Source organism: Acomys russatus, chromosome 18 (assembly GCF_903995435.1).
Source record: "Acomys russatus chromosome 18, mAcoRus1.1, whole genome shotgun sequence".
NCBI classification, from domain to species: Eukaryota; Metazoa; Chordata; class Mammalia; order Rodentia; family Muridae; genus Acomys; species Acomys russatus.
This window is the reverse complement of record NC_067154.1, coordinates 19,608,616-19,624,356: the sequence shown is the minus strand read 5'-3', so window position 1 is coordinate 19,624,356 and position 15,741 is coordinate 19,608,616. Positions and strand designations below refer to the sequence as shown.

The 15,741-nt window shown below is 39.3% G+C and overlaps 1 protein-coding gene across 2 annotated transcripts in view; it reads right to left on the bottom strand.

Moving 5' to 3' along the window:
* Positions 1 to 5,294: 5,294 nt before the first annotated feature.
* The window catches only part of Ccdc122 (coiled-coil domain containing 122), a 38,760-nt gene continuing 28,313 nt past the window's right edge, over positions 5,295 to 15,741 (bottom strand). For both annotated transcript variants that reach the window (XM_051160857.1, XM_051160856.1), the window contains exon 3: positions 5,295 to 5,696. In XM_051160857.1, coding sequence (XP_051016814.1) covers positions 5,514 to 5,696 — 183 coding nt within the window. In that variant the 3' untranslated portion in view covers positions 5,295 to 5,513. The remainder of the gene's footprint in view (positions 5,697 to 15,741) is intronic.

The following is a 15,741-nucleotide window of genomic DNA, read 5'->3' as shown; positions in this document are numbered from 1 at the left end:
GATGAAGCAGATGCTGCATTTTATTTACTTCTGAAAATGTATTGGGATATTTATCTTAGATCGACAGGTGTCATCACTCTCTCTAAACTACTTTATGCTGTGTGAATGAGCAGTGCTGGCAAGTTCTGTAATTTAAGGGTTTTATTCAAATTTTGACATGATTTTCATGCCAGCATCCTAGGTAAGAAACCTTCTAAAAGGTATTTATCAGATAAACTATGGCTTTGCTTCTGAACTACATCATCTCATTAATTAAGAGGTTGACGTCTCATTGCTTCTTATCTGTCTTTCCTGGATTATGCAAACAGCAACCTGTCAGTACCATATCGTATGCTAGCTTGCTTTTTCTAAAGGGCTAGAGCTCATGGCTACTACTTAAAAGTAATATTACAAAAAATAAAAGTAATGTGTGGCATCTTGTTCTTGGCTATATGTTGGATGGATCTATTCTTCTGAGTATCTGTTCCAACTTTGTTTTTCCTGGTTTGGGTTGGGTTCAGTGGTACTAAAGAGAAAGCACTGTACTCTGGCTAATGTGATATAGAAACCTTGTTTTTATTTGAAATTGCCAAATTAGTCAGCAAAGGACAAGCATGAGGCTGCTAGAAATGCATTATATATTCAGATAACATAGATTATTTATGACAGCCACGTAACATTTGGTTTCTGATCATTAGCTTTGGCAATCATTAGCTTGGTCAGTGAAAAAATAAAATATTAATAATACTCAATGACCAACTGAAAAATGAGCATCTAGCAAATCAAATTACACACACCCCTGAATCAACAGACTGCCAATATGATCATCCCAAGTCATCTCAGCAAGGGCCTTTAGCAACATTTATGGATGAACAGTGAATTCTATGTTTGGTATAAGATGATAAAAGTTCCAGTGGCATCCCCTGTGTAAACAAACTTTCAAAGCATTGTCTGTAAACTGAATTCCATTTTCCTTAACCAAAATGTTTTTCAGATGTTGGCCCGTATGTAGTGTTACTTGTGCTTTCCCAGTGCTGCTCAGTTTTAACCATAAATTTTCTTTTGTCAAATTTGTTTTATGCCTATCGTCTATCAAAATGATATAGACAAAGTATTACTGCCTTTACAGTTAAGTTGAAGTTTACGCACACATACACTGGGACTCTGAGCTTCAACTCTGCCACTGCTGAACTGTCCGACAATATCTTAGGCAAATCTTGTCTAAGCCTGCATTTGCCTACATATAAATCAGAGACAATACTACCTACCTTTAACTTTTTTTTTTTTTTTTTTTTTTTTTTGAGAACGAAAAGAAATACTGTGTGCCACTTGCCAAATCGGGCATAGCATGTTCACTCAGCATCTTGCTGTTTCTTAGTTATTTCACATATGCAGTGTTTTGGAAAATAGCACCAGTAGCCAATTGCCTGGGAGAGATCTGGTCTAAAGATAATATGTTCAAGTCATTTATATCGGCCATGAAATCATCTTAATATCAGTCATGACTGGCTTTAATACATGCAATCTGGAAGCTCTACTGTTATTGAGATACGGCTTTCAACAAAACCCTAGTCTCTTCACACTGGTTAACTCTAATTTGCCCATGAAGTGCATAGTTTGAAAGTTAATATTGTGAGGTAGCAATTCCAGTTTTCCCCCCCGCTTTTCTGTTTTCTTACATTTATTTCATGGTTCTAATCATTCAGGTAGGAGCACCTAGCAGGCTCAAAGCAGATGCTGCTGAAAACAAAGAGATCACTTGCTAATTTTGAGCTTCATATTAGGATGTTCAAAGTCCACAATAGAGACAATATCTAGAAATCATAGCTTTAGAAGATTGTAGCTTTTGAGAAAGAGAAAATTTGCTGAGTCACTCAAAGTGAAAACTACAGAAGTTTATAGCATAAAAACAGAATAGAAGAATACATGGACCGAATAACAACTTACAGTCAGGTAAAAGTTGGCAAGCACACCCAATGACAGAGTGAATAGATGAGGATTTGTGATTGTGCATATATGTAGTGCTTTGGAAAATCAAACAACTAGTCAAGTGACTAGAAGAGGCATGGTCAAGTGCAGAACATTTATCTTGACCATGACCACAGCAAGCAACTACAGACACAGCACAACCAGATGATGCTTGAGACCAGTTGCAGTTCATTTCTATAGACACCAGGAAGGTCAAACAATGACACTTGACCCAGGAGTCCCATCCCTGCTGACAAAGCAATGTAGGTTCCCCAGGTATTTAGAGTATCTCTAAAGACATTGTCACAGTTTGGCCAGCCCTTGAATGTGTCCCCCCACCCCCGTACCCCCACCCAAACAGGTCATGTGTTGAGTTTGGTCTTCTTTGTGGTAATGCTAAGGTGGTGCAGCCTTTAAGAGACAATGCCTAGTGGTAGGCCTTTACCTTTTCAGTGATATGCCCTCAGAAGAGATTAAGACAGCTCTTCTAGAACCCATTTAACGCCTAGTGGCTCCTTGACTTGATATTTGATGGTGTAATCTGTCATTCTGTATGTGTCCACCATGATGCTACCTACCATGAGAAGAGACTGTAAGTAATCCTTGACCTGAGGAGGAGCTGTGCTGTTTGCTCTTTCAGCTACCAATATCATGACCTAAATGAATTTGTTGTCTTTAGAAGTTCCCAGATTCAGACATTTTGTTACAGTAACAAAAAAAGAGCCTAATATAAAACAGTAGTTCTGTATGTGTTATATAGAAATTAAAATAACACAATCTCTAAATTTAGACTTTATTAATGTTTTAAAATAATCACTTTTACTGTATTTCAAATTTTAGGGATATCTGAATTTGGTTGGTGTTCTAGTTTGTGTTCTGTTGCTATAATCAACATCATAAGCAAAAGCAACTTGGAAAAGAAAGGGTTTGTTTCATCTTACATCATGAAAGGAAGTTGGGACAGAAACTCAAGGTGGAAACTTACAGACAGGCACTGAAGGAACACTGATTACTGGCTTGGTCTCCATGGCTTGTTCAACCTTTCTTACATCTCCCAGGATTGCCTACTTAGGGCAAGCACTGCCCACAGTGAAGTCAGCCCTCCTATACCAACTATTAATCAAGAAACAATGCACAGACTTGCCTACAGGGTAATCTAATGGAGGCATTTTCTTCACTGAGTTTTCTTCTTTCCAGATGATTCCAGCTTATGTCTTAAGTTGACAAAAACAACAACAAAAACCAGCTTACATATTTAGTTCTTTGGTTTTTCTTTGTTTATTTGTTCATTTGAGACTGCATCCCACGTTGAAGCTCAGGCTGGCATGAAACTCCTGTGCTACCCCTACCTCGGGCCTCCCTTAGTGCTGAGACTACAGGCCTGAGGTAGCATACCCAGCTCCTATTTCTTCTTGACTACTGTGAAAATCTCCATTATCGGAAATAGTTTTTATAATTAAAAAGAGCAATATGTGTCTCACATAATCTTACTATCACAAATGGAAACTAAGTGCATTATAAAAAATATGCTGATCATTGTCCTCAAATATGATACCTCATCTCGAGTAGCTTTATTTGCTTTATATCTTTATTTAAAGATGAAGTTTCAAGTACAGTACATAACTGGAGGGTTCCAGTTTGACTAGATTTCAGCTCAGGTCTTAAATTATAATCACTATGATTGTCTCCAAGAAGCCTGGCTTGACCCCTTAGCCCCACCCCTCACCCCCTCAGCATAGTTTCCTAGCATCGCAATTGTTTATAAATAAACAGGAACATAAGGGTGTTATGTGGAGCTATAAGATTAGATACAGGGATTCACTGGTCTGGCGGCTACCGTTGACTGTGCTTCTGGAGTAATTCCTTGTGATAGGGTGAACTGTCAGCTTAATAAAAGCTAGGATCACGGGAAGATGGAGCGCTGAGCATGTCTGGAGGGATGATCTTGATTACTTTACAGTGGAAAGTAACACCTACTGAGAATGGCTGCACTCCCTGGGCAGAGCATCCTGTGCTGCATAGGAGCAGAGAAATAAACTAAGGCCTGCATACATGTGTTCATTCTTCTTCTGACTGGAAATGTACAATCAGCTGCATCACGTTCCTGGTGCCTTGACTTCCTTGCCATGATGAACTGAAAACCAGAACTATAAACTAAAATTAGTCATTCCTCCTGTAAGCTGCTTTTGTCAGACTATTTTATTAGGGCAATAGGAAAAGAACCCTATAACGCATACTTTGCAGTCTTAGATGGCCCCGGCTCTGGATTCCTGAGCACCTCTGCCTGTGTCTGTTTCTTCCACACTACATTTTCCTGGAACAGTAACTGAAGCTGTTAGTGATCACAATTCTAAACTTAAAAGACGACAAGAAAACTAGAACTTTTAAGTGCATATTATGCCATATAATCTACATAGCTAGACATGTGGCATTCTAGTGCAACCTTGTCTCCAGCTGACAGTGAGAGCTCCTGTAGTCTGTAAGTTTAACCATTTCTATTCGTAGTAGCTTTTCTTGCGTGATGGAACAAAGCTGATTATGATACAGGAACAGCCATTTCAAGTGTTAACTGTAGTAAGCCATGCTAACCTAGGGTAAGACGATTAACACCAGGCATAATGGGATTGCTAATATCAGGTTTTCTATCAGCTACACACTTACTAAATGTTAGACACACAGGAAGGCGAGCAGATGAATTCAAAACATCTTCTCAATGTTGCTTCTTTGAAATTACTTAATCTTACATATGAATATTTAAAAATTGTATCTTTAGTAATTAATGTTTTATTTTTGCCTTTCTGTAGTTGTGATCAACAAAGCATGAAAGAGAGCAATTTTATCTTCGGAGGTGTTTTTATGTTCAATTTATTGCCATTGACAAAAATATCTGCCTTTCGATGTAGAAAATACATCTTTGAATACCTTTATGGCATGCGAGCCTTATGTGATGCTATAACTTTATTTTAGTCACAATACAGGAATAAAGAATTTATAGACTGAAGAGTAAACACAAATCTTATGTACTGTAACACTCTAAAATATGTTACTTAGTAACGAAGGAAAATGATTGCTACCTCCTGGAGAAAAGAGAAAACTTAATAAAATAGTTGATGCATTAAACATATGGCATTAACATGAATATTAACATTCAACTGCAAAGACAGTTATAAAAAAAAAAAGGTCTAATAAAAAGTTCCAAACAGACAACTATTCTTTCAATATCTCAACAACTTAAGTCATTGAAAATCCAATTGTTTCTTCTAAATTTTACTTTGTAGGGTAGTGAATTTAGCATTGTTGTAAGCAGGCATTCTGGGGTGCACATCTGAAATATGCACACACACACACACCTTTTTAATAGCTTCCTCTGAGAAATGGTATTGTCTACCTAGTGCTATGCACTATACACAGGGAGGCACTTTAACTAATAGATACCCGAGTCAAGACAAAAAATAAGGACGAGGAGGAGGAGAAAAAGAAAAAGAAAATATCTGTCACTGAGACAGGCCTCTGGTACTGGGCGCTGGATGGGAAGAATCCCAAGGGGCTTCACAGCGTATTTTCTCTCACAATGTTGTTGGCTTGTTCTGCATCTTGCTGGCTTCCTTCACTCCAATGCGCTTTTTTAACTCAGCTGCAGTTTTCTCCAGTTGTTGGATGTTCCATTGCCATTTTCTCCTGTTTAACTGAATCTTGTTCACCTGACAATGCAAACGCTTAAGAATTGCATCATATCTCTTATGTTGTACCTGTTAGAAAGCAGTACACATCAACAGTTCTGTGAGCATGGGAAACCAACAGTCAAAACAGATGTTCTGACTCCTATAGAGAGAAACACTAGAAACCATTCATTGTAAATAACCAACACAAACAAGAATTATTCAAAGAGTCAACACATTACCAATGCTGGAAGTTTTCTACATAAAATGGTCACAATACTTTATGCTGTGGGTATTGCGCTCTCTGTGTCTGTCTAAGTCTCTATCTCTGTCTCCCTTCCCTCCCTCCCTCCCTCCCTCCTTCCCTCCCTCCCTGCTCTGCCCCCCACCCCCCCCCCACCCTCCGTGTATGTGAAGAAACTGAAAATCAGAGTAATCTGAACACAACTTCAAAGCTAACAAGTAGTGATCTTTGGGAGTCGAACCTGAATTAAGCACCTTCTGCTTGTCAAGACAGTTACCCAGTGTAAAGTCAATGTGGCCTGAAGTTGCCTCTGAGGGTACAATCATCGTATCTAAAGTGAGAACTAAACTTAAAAATATGTATTGGTAACATGGCTAAACACGGCTTATTCTCGCAAAGCACAGTAGCCAATGCTTCCGGAACTCAAGGACTGCCAGCTCCTGAGACCAGGCTCACTGTGACGCAGAACCAGGGGAGCTGCTTCTTTATCTCCTGTTCATTTGCTGCCCAGGAATGCCACCCGCCCACATCAATGACAGCTTCCGGACCTCCTGTGGCTCTGCAGACTTACCAATTCGTAAACCATCCACTGTCCTATTACACTCACTTGAATTAAATCGCTCTAGTGTCTTTGTTTTACCACTGATTAAGAGAAATGATTCTGTTTTCTATATCCAGTGGCTCGCTGAAACATAGCTCCACATATAGGTTTAAAAAAAAAAAAAACTAAGACACTGGTTCTTCCTAATGCTGTGACCATTTAATACAGATCCTTATGTTGTGGTGACCCTCAACCATAAAATTACTTTTGTTGCTACTTCCTAACTGTAATTTTGCTACTGTTATGCACTGTAATGTTTTCTGGTGTTCTTAGGCAACCCTTGTGAAAGGACATTTAATCCCCAAAGGGGTTGCAACCCACAGGTTGAGGACCTCTGCTGTAAGAGATGGTATGGTCTGTGTTTTCTTGCCACTAAGTAATTGAGTAAATTTATTCTGAGCCAGAAAAAGACACACTGCAAGGCAGCACAGCAGTGGAAATTGCAAGTGATATGGGTCTGGCCATAAGAAGGCAAAAAAAAAAAAAAAAAAAAAAAAAAAAAGGCATTGATCTGCAAATCTCATGACTTCATTTTTTTCAAGCTGAATAGAATTCCATTGTGTATATGTACTACATGCTCATTACCCATTCACCGGTAGAAGGGTATCTAGTTTTTGTCTATTCCCTAGCTATTTGTTGTGAACAGAGCAGCAGTGAACACGGCTGAGAACCTGTCTATGAAGCAGGATGTGAGTCCTTTGGGCACATGCCAAGGGTTACAGCTAGGTCGTATGGTAGTTGTCCTACCTTTAGCTTTTCTGAGACTTCTCCACCCGTTAGCAAGCTCACCAACAATAAGTGAGGTTTCCCGTCCCCCACATGCTCACCAGAATGGTTGTTAGTTACTTTCTGACTGGGGTAAGATGGAATCTGAAAGACTTATAATTTGCATTTCCTTAGTTACTAAGGATATTGAACACTTTGAAAGACATCTCTTAGCAAATTTTCTGTCTTCTTCTGAGAACTCTGTGTTCATATCTATAGCCTATTTTTTGTCTTTGTATATTCTGAAAGCAAAACTTTATTATATGTACTGTTGGCAAGGATTCTCTCCTGCTTTGTGTATTCTGTGAGAATTTTTGAAGACACCACACACTTCACAAATACAAGGCTTGAAGGAAACAAAGTAAAAGTGGCCTGGAAGCCTTCTCCCTGTGGCCTAGCTCTCTCAGCATCCAAAAGTGTCAAGGGAGAAAAGAAACTAAATGTCCGACCCAGCTGTAAAGTCCATGAACCACAACGACGGCCCGCAAGGCAAGACATAGCCCATGGTGCCAAAGCAGCACTGGTATCTCAGTAGTAATCAACAGCCACATACTTGCACTTAATGCCTGCTCAATGCATGGAGAGAATTCAGAGAATTCGTGCTTGTCATTGTAAACCTAACAAAATACCTGTGGCTAGTGACGCCATAGACCCTAGAGGAAAATTTACTGCTGCTACCTTCCTAAACCAGTATAATTCCCAACTGCATTCTGAATATATCCTTATCCACGGGTAAGTATAGCATTTACCCCTCAAAGGAGCTTCATTTTGCAGAAAAATGAATATTTAAGAAATATGCAGCTGGTCAAAGGGTAGAGAACAATCAAATATGAGGTGCCTATCCCCAGCTGATACATCGAAACACAACTTCTATACCTAAGGCTGAGAGAGCATGGTCAAGATGGGGGAAGAAAGATTATAAGATCCACACGACCAGGATGTGCGTTACAACATAGTGTCCTCTATATATGGCAGAGTCACACTCATGAATTCTTATGAACAACATAGTTTCCCTAAACAAGACCTACACAGTGAAAACACCAGTTGACATTTCAGTATGGATGGGACACATCTCAAAAGGCCCCTCTTCTGGATAAAGAGCTACAGACAATAATCACTAAGTAAGAGAGAATCAGCCTTTTTCAGGGACAAGCCCCACCCCCACACCATAGGCTATCCAATTCCAAGCAGTCATCCCTAAACATGCATCTGTTAATAACTAAAGGAGAGGTGGTCATGAAATTGGAAGAGTGAGGAAGTCATGGGAGGGCTGAAGTGGAGAGTATGGGGTGGGAAGGATGTAATCACAACACTCACGCAGGAGGATCCTCAACAAAATGGCAATAGCATAAAAACATAAACAACAGAAAGTAAAAAATAAAAGTCCTACATTACAACGGACTAGACAAAGCATGTCTATCTTATTTGTTAGAAGCAAAGGAAGCTCAAGTTCTTGGTGGCTGTGTTTTGTTGAAATGGGCATAGCCCTGTCAAGGACACCAAGGCCTCTGATGGATGGCAAGCTGACAAAGCCGTTTCTGCATATGGCCATGCTGAAGAGGAGTGCCAAACAGTGTTGGACTGTTTATGAACTACTGACTAGCGTGCTCAAAGACTAGCAACTTCCTCCTCCTGGGTGTTTACACGCTGAGACTGTTCACCTACAGAACCCCCTACCAAGGCTAGCTAAGCCTTCTCCCTGTGCCTAATACACATATTGAGGCTCTCGTTCTGGTGGTTCACATTACGGTGAGAGCAGCTGCCTTCCCTTGGAAGTAGCAGATCTCCCACTTGATCCAGGACTTACTGTACATGTGTCAATGCCCCTGGTCAGGGTTTCAGGATGTAAACCAGACAGGCCAGTACCCAAGCAACAGAGATCATGGTGGTTAAACAATTCACATACAATCCACTATTTACATCAGATAAATTACTTTTAGCATGTTCACAGAACTATACAAACATAGCCACAATCTATTTTAGAACATTTTCATTATCCTCCCAAGAACACAAGTAACCATTAGCAATTAATTCCATTCTCCTACCTGACCCTTTGTACTAGGCAACCACTAACCTGAGATTCCTTTTATGCATTTGCACATTCTGGACATTCCATATAATCAGAATCATACAATAGGTTTTGTGTGTGTGTGTGTGTGTGTGTGTGTGTGTGTGTGTGTGTGTGTGTGACTGCTTTTTGTCACCTAGCACAATATGTTTAAGGATCTGCTATGATGTAGACCCTATCAGTACTTCATCCTTTTTACTATCAAATAATGTCCCATTGTCTGATGAATCACATTTCTAGTACAGCTGTTGATAAACATGTGAGTTGTTTCCCATTTTTAGCTATTATGGATCATACTATTATGAACATATGTGTGCACATATGTTTTCACCTTTCTTGGCCATAAACCTAGGTAAAGAGTTACTAGGTCATTGGTAATTTCATGTTTAACCCTCTACAGAACTAATTTCCAGAATGACAGCACCATTTTACATTCCCACTTGTAATATGTAAAGGTTCCCAATTTCTGTACACCCTCAAAATATTTATTACCACTTGCCGTTTTGTTAACAGCCATCCTTATGGATCTGAAGTGATATCTCATAGTCAAACATTTATTTATTTTTACATTTATTTAGTGGTGTGTGTGTGTGTGTGTGTGTGTGTGTGTGTGTGTGTTGTAGGTGTAGGTGTGTATAAGCGTTCTCATCTTTCACCATGTGGATTCAGGGACTCAGGTTGTTAACCTTGACAGCAACTGCCTATAGAATAGTTATGGAGGGTTGGGGGGGGGGTAAGTGGGATGATAAATGAGAGGGGAAGGAAGAGGTGGATGAGGGAGAGAACAGGGAGAGTTAGCTAAAACTAAGGGACATTTGAGTGCTAGTATTGACACCTAATACAATCAATGCTTCTTGACAAAACTATGTATGAAGGCATTCGACATGAACTCACCAAATGATGTTGATGACAAAATCCTAACTTGCCAAACATTAAATAGAAAAAAATGTATTAAATAATGAAACTATATACTAAAGAAACTTGTCAATATTTTGAATTTATTTAAAAGGATATATATATCTGTATAGTGTGATTTCTGTTGCTATGATAAACACCATGACCAAAAACAATTTAGGAGAAAAAATTTGGCTTATAGACTATAACCCATCACTGAGAAATTTCAGGGCAGAATTCAACCAGGAAACCTGGAGGCAGGGGCTAAAGCAAAGACCATGGAGAAATGCTGTTTATTTGCTTGCTCAATTACCCTAATAGCCCAGGCTCACGTCTCTAGGGATGGGGCCACCCACAGTGGTCTGGGCCCACCTACATCAGTTAGTAATTAAGAAGATGCTCCCACAGACATGCTCATAGGCCAGTCTGATGGAGGCAGTTCTTCAGCTGAGGATCCCTCTTCCCAGGTGACTCTACTTTATGCCAAGTTGATGGAAACTAACCAACATGACATTCATTTGCAAATACTGTATCTACTATGTGTGTTTACTCATTAGTAATCTAACAAAATATATTTTAAGAACGTGTTTACTGAATATGGTTAGATTCATGTTCCTAGATGCATAACAAGCAGAAAGTGGTTAATACATTTTATAAGAGTTGCAAACTAGCCCACTTGTGAAAGCATCCTTCAGCAATTAAGTTATGAAACTAATTATACAGTCTCTAGCAGCTACAGCTAGCCATCACAGCAGACTAAAGCTAGAAAAAGAACCCATAGGCAGGAGGAAGGTCTGAGAGAAAACGAAAGCACAAAGACTACGGTAATGACAATGCATGTTGTTTCTTGTTGTTGTGATAAGACACTCTGACCAAGAGTAACTTGAGAGGAAAGGGTTTCTTTGGTTCACCTGTCCAATCACAGTCTATCGTGCAGGAAGGTCAGGGCAGGAGCTCAAGGCAGGAACTGAAGCAGAGGCTAGGGAGGAATTTATTTCTTCTACTGACTTTACTTAGCTGCTTACCGGCTTGCTCCTCATGATTTGGTCAGCAGGCTTTCTTATACCTCCCAGGATCACACACCCAAGGATAGCACCACCCTCAGTGAGCTAGACCCTCCCACCTCAGCCAATGCTCAAGAAAATGCCCCCACAGACTTGCCCACATGTCAAGAACACTCAGGTACACGCAACTGCCGTGGTTTCCATGCATGTACCAATCTTGTGATAATGTGGCTTCCAGCAAGGTGCTTTCTATGAAGGAGAAGCAGTGTAGTGACTCACATAAATTACATGTCTCCTAGAAAGTTTGATTTATTGTAATAATATTGTAGTAATACTAAGATTCCAACAATGTTAAATTTCTAAGTTCACAGGCCGAATAACTGTTTGGCCTAGAGGTGACTTCATGAAGGAAAGGTGGCTTTGTAAGCATCTTCAAGACCCTCCAGGTGGCATCCTGACTCTGATACTTGTCTTAGTATTAAGACTTGAATACCATTAAGTAGCTAAGAATGTGACGATTCTATAGAGAATAAAACTTGCTTACTTGTATAAAAAGAGTGTGGTTGCTCTTCTTATTTAGTTATTATTGCTAGCCGGCAAAACAAAAACAAAGAACTAGGTGTCGAACCCCCCACACACAAACTAAAAATGGAATAAAGCCTCATATAGTCACACTGTATCTCTGTTCCCTGAGCCCAGGTATATTCACATTTTAAGACCTTTGTGCTTGGTTGTCCTTTTGTCTGTAAAGCTTTCTCAGATGTTTGCATGACTAGATCCTTCTTGTATTTCATGTTTTTACCAAGGATTCTCCAAAGAGACCTTCTTGATGAAGTTTTCGTTTGCCATGAGATCAGTGTTTCACCTCTTCACTCATTACACTGCATTTTCTCTGTTCCCTTTTTGTCCTTAACCTTATTCTTCAAAAAAAAAGTTTATTTATTTATTGTTATCATTCTATCTTCAGAATTTAAAAGTAATGGGTAGACAGTAGGCACTCAACAAATGTTGAATGAATTATTAAAGATATAGAATTAGATTAAAAAAAAATAAACCAAGGTACTCAGAACCCAACTACCTTAAGACTTATAAGTTAAATAAACTGCTACTTTCTATATGCCTAAAGTGTTTGGATATTGATTTCTTTCTCTAGTTTTTTTGGGGGGTTGTTCTTAGTTTTTCTATTCGTTTTGTTTTTATCTTAACTACTTTTATCTTATGGATTCTAAGGTGTGAAAGATCTCCCAGACTTCTTGGAAATGTTGCCCATACCCATTATGTTTCCTTCATATACGTCTGACTGTATTATTGTCTCAACGTTTTCCTCTGTCACTGAAATGTATTGTTTTGCAGTATCTATTGGTGATGCTTTGCTTTATGATGTAGTTTTTATTTGAGTGGTTACTTCTTTCTTTTCATAAATTTTGTTTTGGTTCCTTTTCAGTGTTTCACTATCATTGATTATATTTTCCTCCATAGTTTGGACTTTTGCCTCCAGTTTACTATTTTGTTCATTTTTGAGGCTGTCTTATTGATGCCCTGAATATATTACCTTGGTTTGTTGTCTGATTTTTAAAAAAAAATCTTCAGTATGGCCATTTGTAGGGATTTAGTTAAGTTCTGAGTCTATGTGTATTGCTTGTTAAGAGCATGGCCATGTGAGGACCCAAATGCCTCAGACCAATGGAAGTGGCATAGCCTTCCCCATATGAGGCTCAGAGGGATGACAAAGCATTCATTGGGTCCAAGGGCAAATGCTGACAGTACGTGCAGAAAATGTCCACTGTATCTTTCTCCCACAAGATGCTTATGGCCTGACCTACAGAGTGTGCTCTTCCTAAGATTAATTAAACCTGTTTCCTTGTTCATCTGTGCATGATAACCCTGTCCCTTGTTTATCTGTATTACAATAGCCCCACTTCCCTGTTCTCCTATGTATAATAACATACTAAGCTTCCAGGGTGCTGCAGTTTCTTCTAAGAGCCCAAACCAACCGATCCCAGCCTTTCTGTATGTGTGTCTGTCCTTTCTTTAGTGCCTCATTGATCCTAGGCAGGGTTCCTAGACCCAAGCCATGCAAGGACATGGCAGACATTGATTCTTTTTCTTAAAGTATCTGAATTTTTCCTCAGACATTTCAGCTATCTTGGTGGCATTGGGTTTCCATGGTGTGGAAGTTGAAAGTTTGCAATGGAGCAATGGTAAGTCCTTGTCTCTTATTCTTGGTGTTTCTTTGTTGTGTTTAGTGCATCTATTAAGAAGGGTATGTCCCTGTTTGATCTTATCCTCTTCTCAAATGTATTCAGTTGTCTATGAGTCTTCCAAGAGGGATGTCTTCATAAGGAATAGTTGCCTTTCCTGCAGCCTTTTTTGTTTTTTGTTTTTTGTTTTTTTTGAGTGGGAAGCATGATGATGTGTTTTATCTTATTTATCCATGCTCCTGTTCTTTGTGTAGCCATAGGAGACCCATTCATGTTACTTTGTTTCCTCATTTTGCTTCAGAGATAGTGGTGATGGACTACTGGATGGAGAAAATGTAGTTTCCAGACTTTCTAGAGCAAAGGGTAGCAGCACGTAAGAAATGACATGAAAATGAATGGGGAAAAGAGCAAAAAAGAGACAAGGCATTGAAGGAGAAGAAAGGCAGATAGGTTGAAGGCAGGAGAGGCAAAGAGACTATTATAAGTAGAGAAATGGAGATGAGAAGGAGAAAAGATAAAGAATTAGCAATATCTATTCTGATGAGATAAAAGCTAAAACACAGTAGCTTAACAGTATACAAAATTGCAAACAATTATAAAATAAACAGAAAAACTAAATTACTAACTCATTCAGGGGGAAAAGGACAAAAACAAAGACACATTCAAACATAACAAAACCAACAAAAGCATCATAAAATCAAAACATACAAATTTATATACAAACCAGCCAAAACAAAGTGACAGTAACTTGCAATAGAAGATATTGGTCCAATTTTTTCATTCAGTGGGATATGAAATTCCTCCCTTTCCTAGTATTGTCATTTGTATCAGTTTTCGCAAGTAGTGGGGGCAGATTTCTAGTGAGATCAGCTGTTCAAATGAAGCCTATGTGGTCTTCAGATAGGCACTTCCATAAATGTAAATTTCTTACAGCAAGAATATCCTAGCTTTGGACCCCCCAAGGTGGGGACAGGTATGTTGACTACAGATCTAGCACTCATTACCCACCAGCGGCTACTGAGGTGCTAAGGTTCATGTGTGGTGGTCATATCAGGCTGTTTCTGGGGCCAGTGGTAAATGAGAGTCTTTTAAAGGAGGAAACTCCATTGTGGTAAAGCTGCTGTAGGCTGTCTGCTAGTAGATGCACTTTCTTCTCCCCCCAACCCCTGGAGACAGGGTTCCTTTGTGTTAGCCTTGGCTGTCCTGAACTCACTATGTAGACCAGGCTGGCCTCGAACTCACAGAGATCCACCTGCCTTTGCCTCCCAAGTGCTGGGATTAAAGTCATGCGACACCACGCCCGGCTTTCTAGGTTGGCTCAGAGATTCAGAATCCACAGAGAGCATCCCAAACGGTGGCTCCTACTGCAGCTGTGGAGTCCCTGCCATTAGACGTCTAAGGATGAGTGGGCATGGCAAGAGTTGCTAGTCTGAGTGACATAGTGGTCGTGGTTCCGTTTCACTTTATAAAACCATCCATGTGCTCAGAAGTGGTTTGACTCTGCCATGTTACCCAACAGTCCTTCAATCAAATTCTAAGCAATTCAAGAAAGTACTCCTTTATTCATCCACATATTTTCCACTTCAAGCCATTTGCAGGATCATTTCCTTTCACATTAAAATGAGATTTAGCAGTTCTTAGTGAAAACATACTAGAAACAAGGTTTACCAGCTTTTGCTTATTTGAAAATTTCATTTCACCAATTACTTAAGAAAAAGCATTTCTCTGGGCATAGTGATGCACACCTTTAAATCCCAGAACTCAGGAGGCAGAGGCAGGTGGATCTCAATGAAGATTGCCAGGGCTGTTACACAGAGAAACCCTGTCATGAAAAACAAAACAAAACAAAGATCTCATAAAATACAAAATTATTGATCAGTGGGTTTTTTCTTTTAAGGCTTCGATGATGCTTCCTTTTGTTTAGTAGCCATCAATGTTTCTGACTTTTAAAAGCTCATTTGTCCTCGGTCTTCTGCAGCGCTGTTTTATGACCGCTTTTAAGATTGCTCTTTGTATTTAGTTTTCAGTAACTTTAATGATCTGTATTTTTGCTGTATTTAGCCTCCCTAAAATTTGTTGAGTTTCTTAAATGTTCAATATATACTTTATTCCTGTTTGGAAAACTCTTGGCCAATCTTTCCTCAGATATTTTTTACTTTTCATCTTTCCCTCTGTTCATTTCTGGAACTAAATGTGTACAGATGTCAGATTGTTCAATCTAGTCCCAAGGTCACTGAGGCTATATGACTTTTTTTTTTTTCTTCTCTTTTTTCTGTTGGTGCCCTGACCAGTGACTTGAGCTGTCTTATAGCTCAAAGCTTGCATTCTGTTGTGTCTAATCCACTGTTAATTCCACTC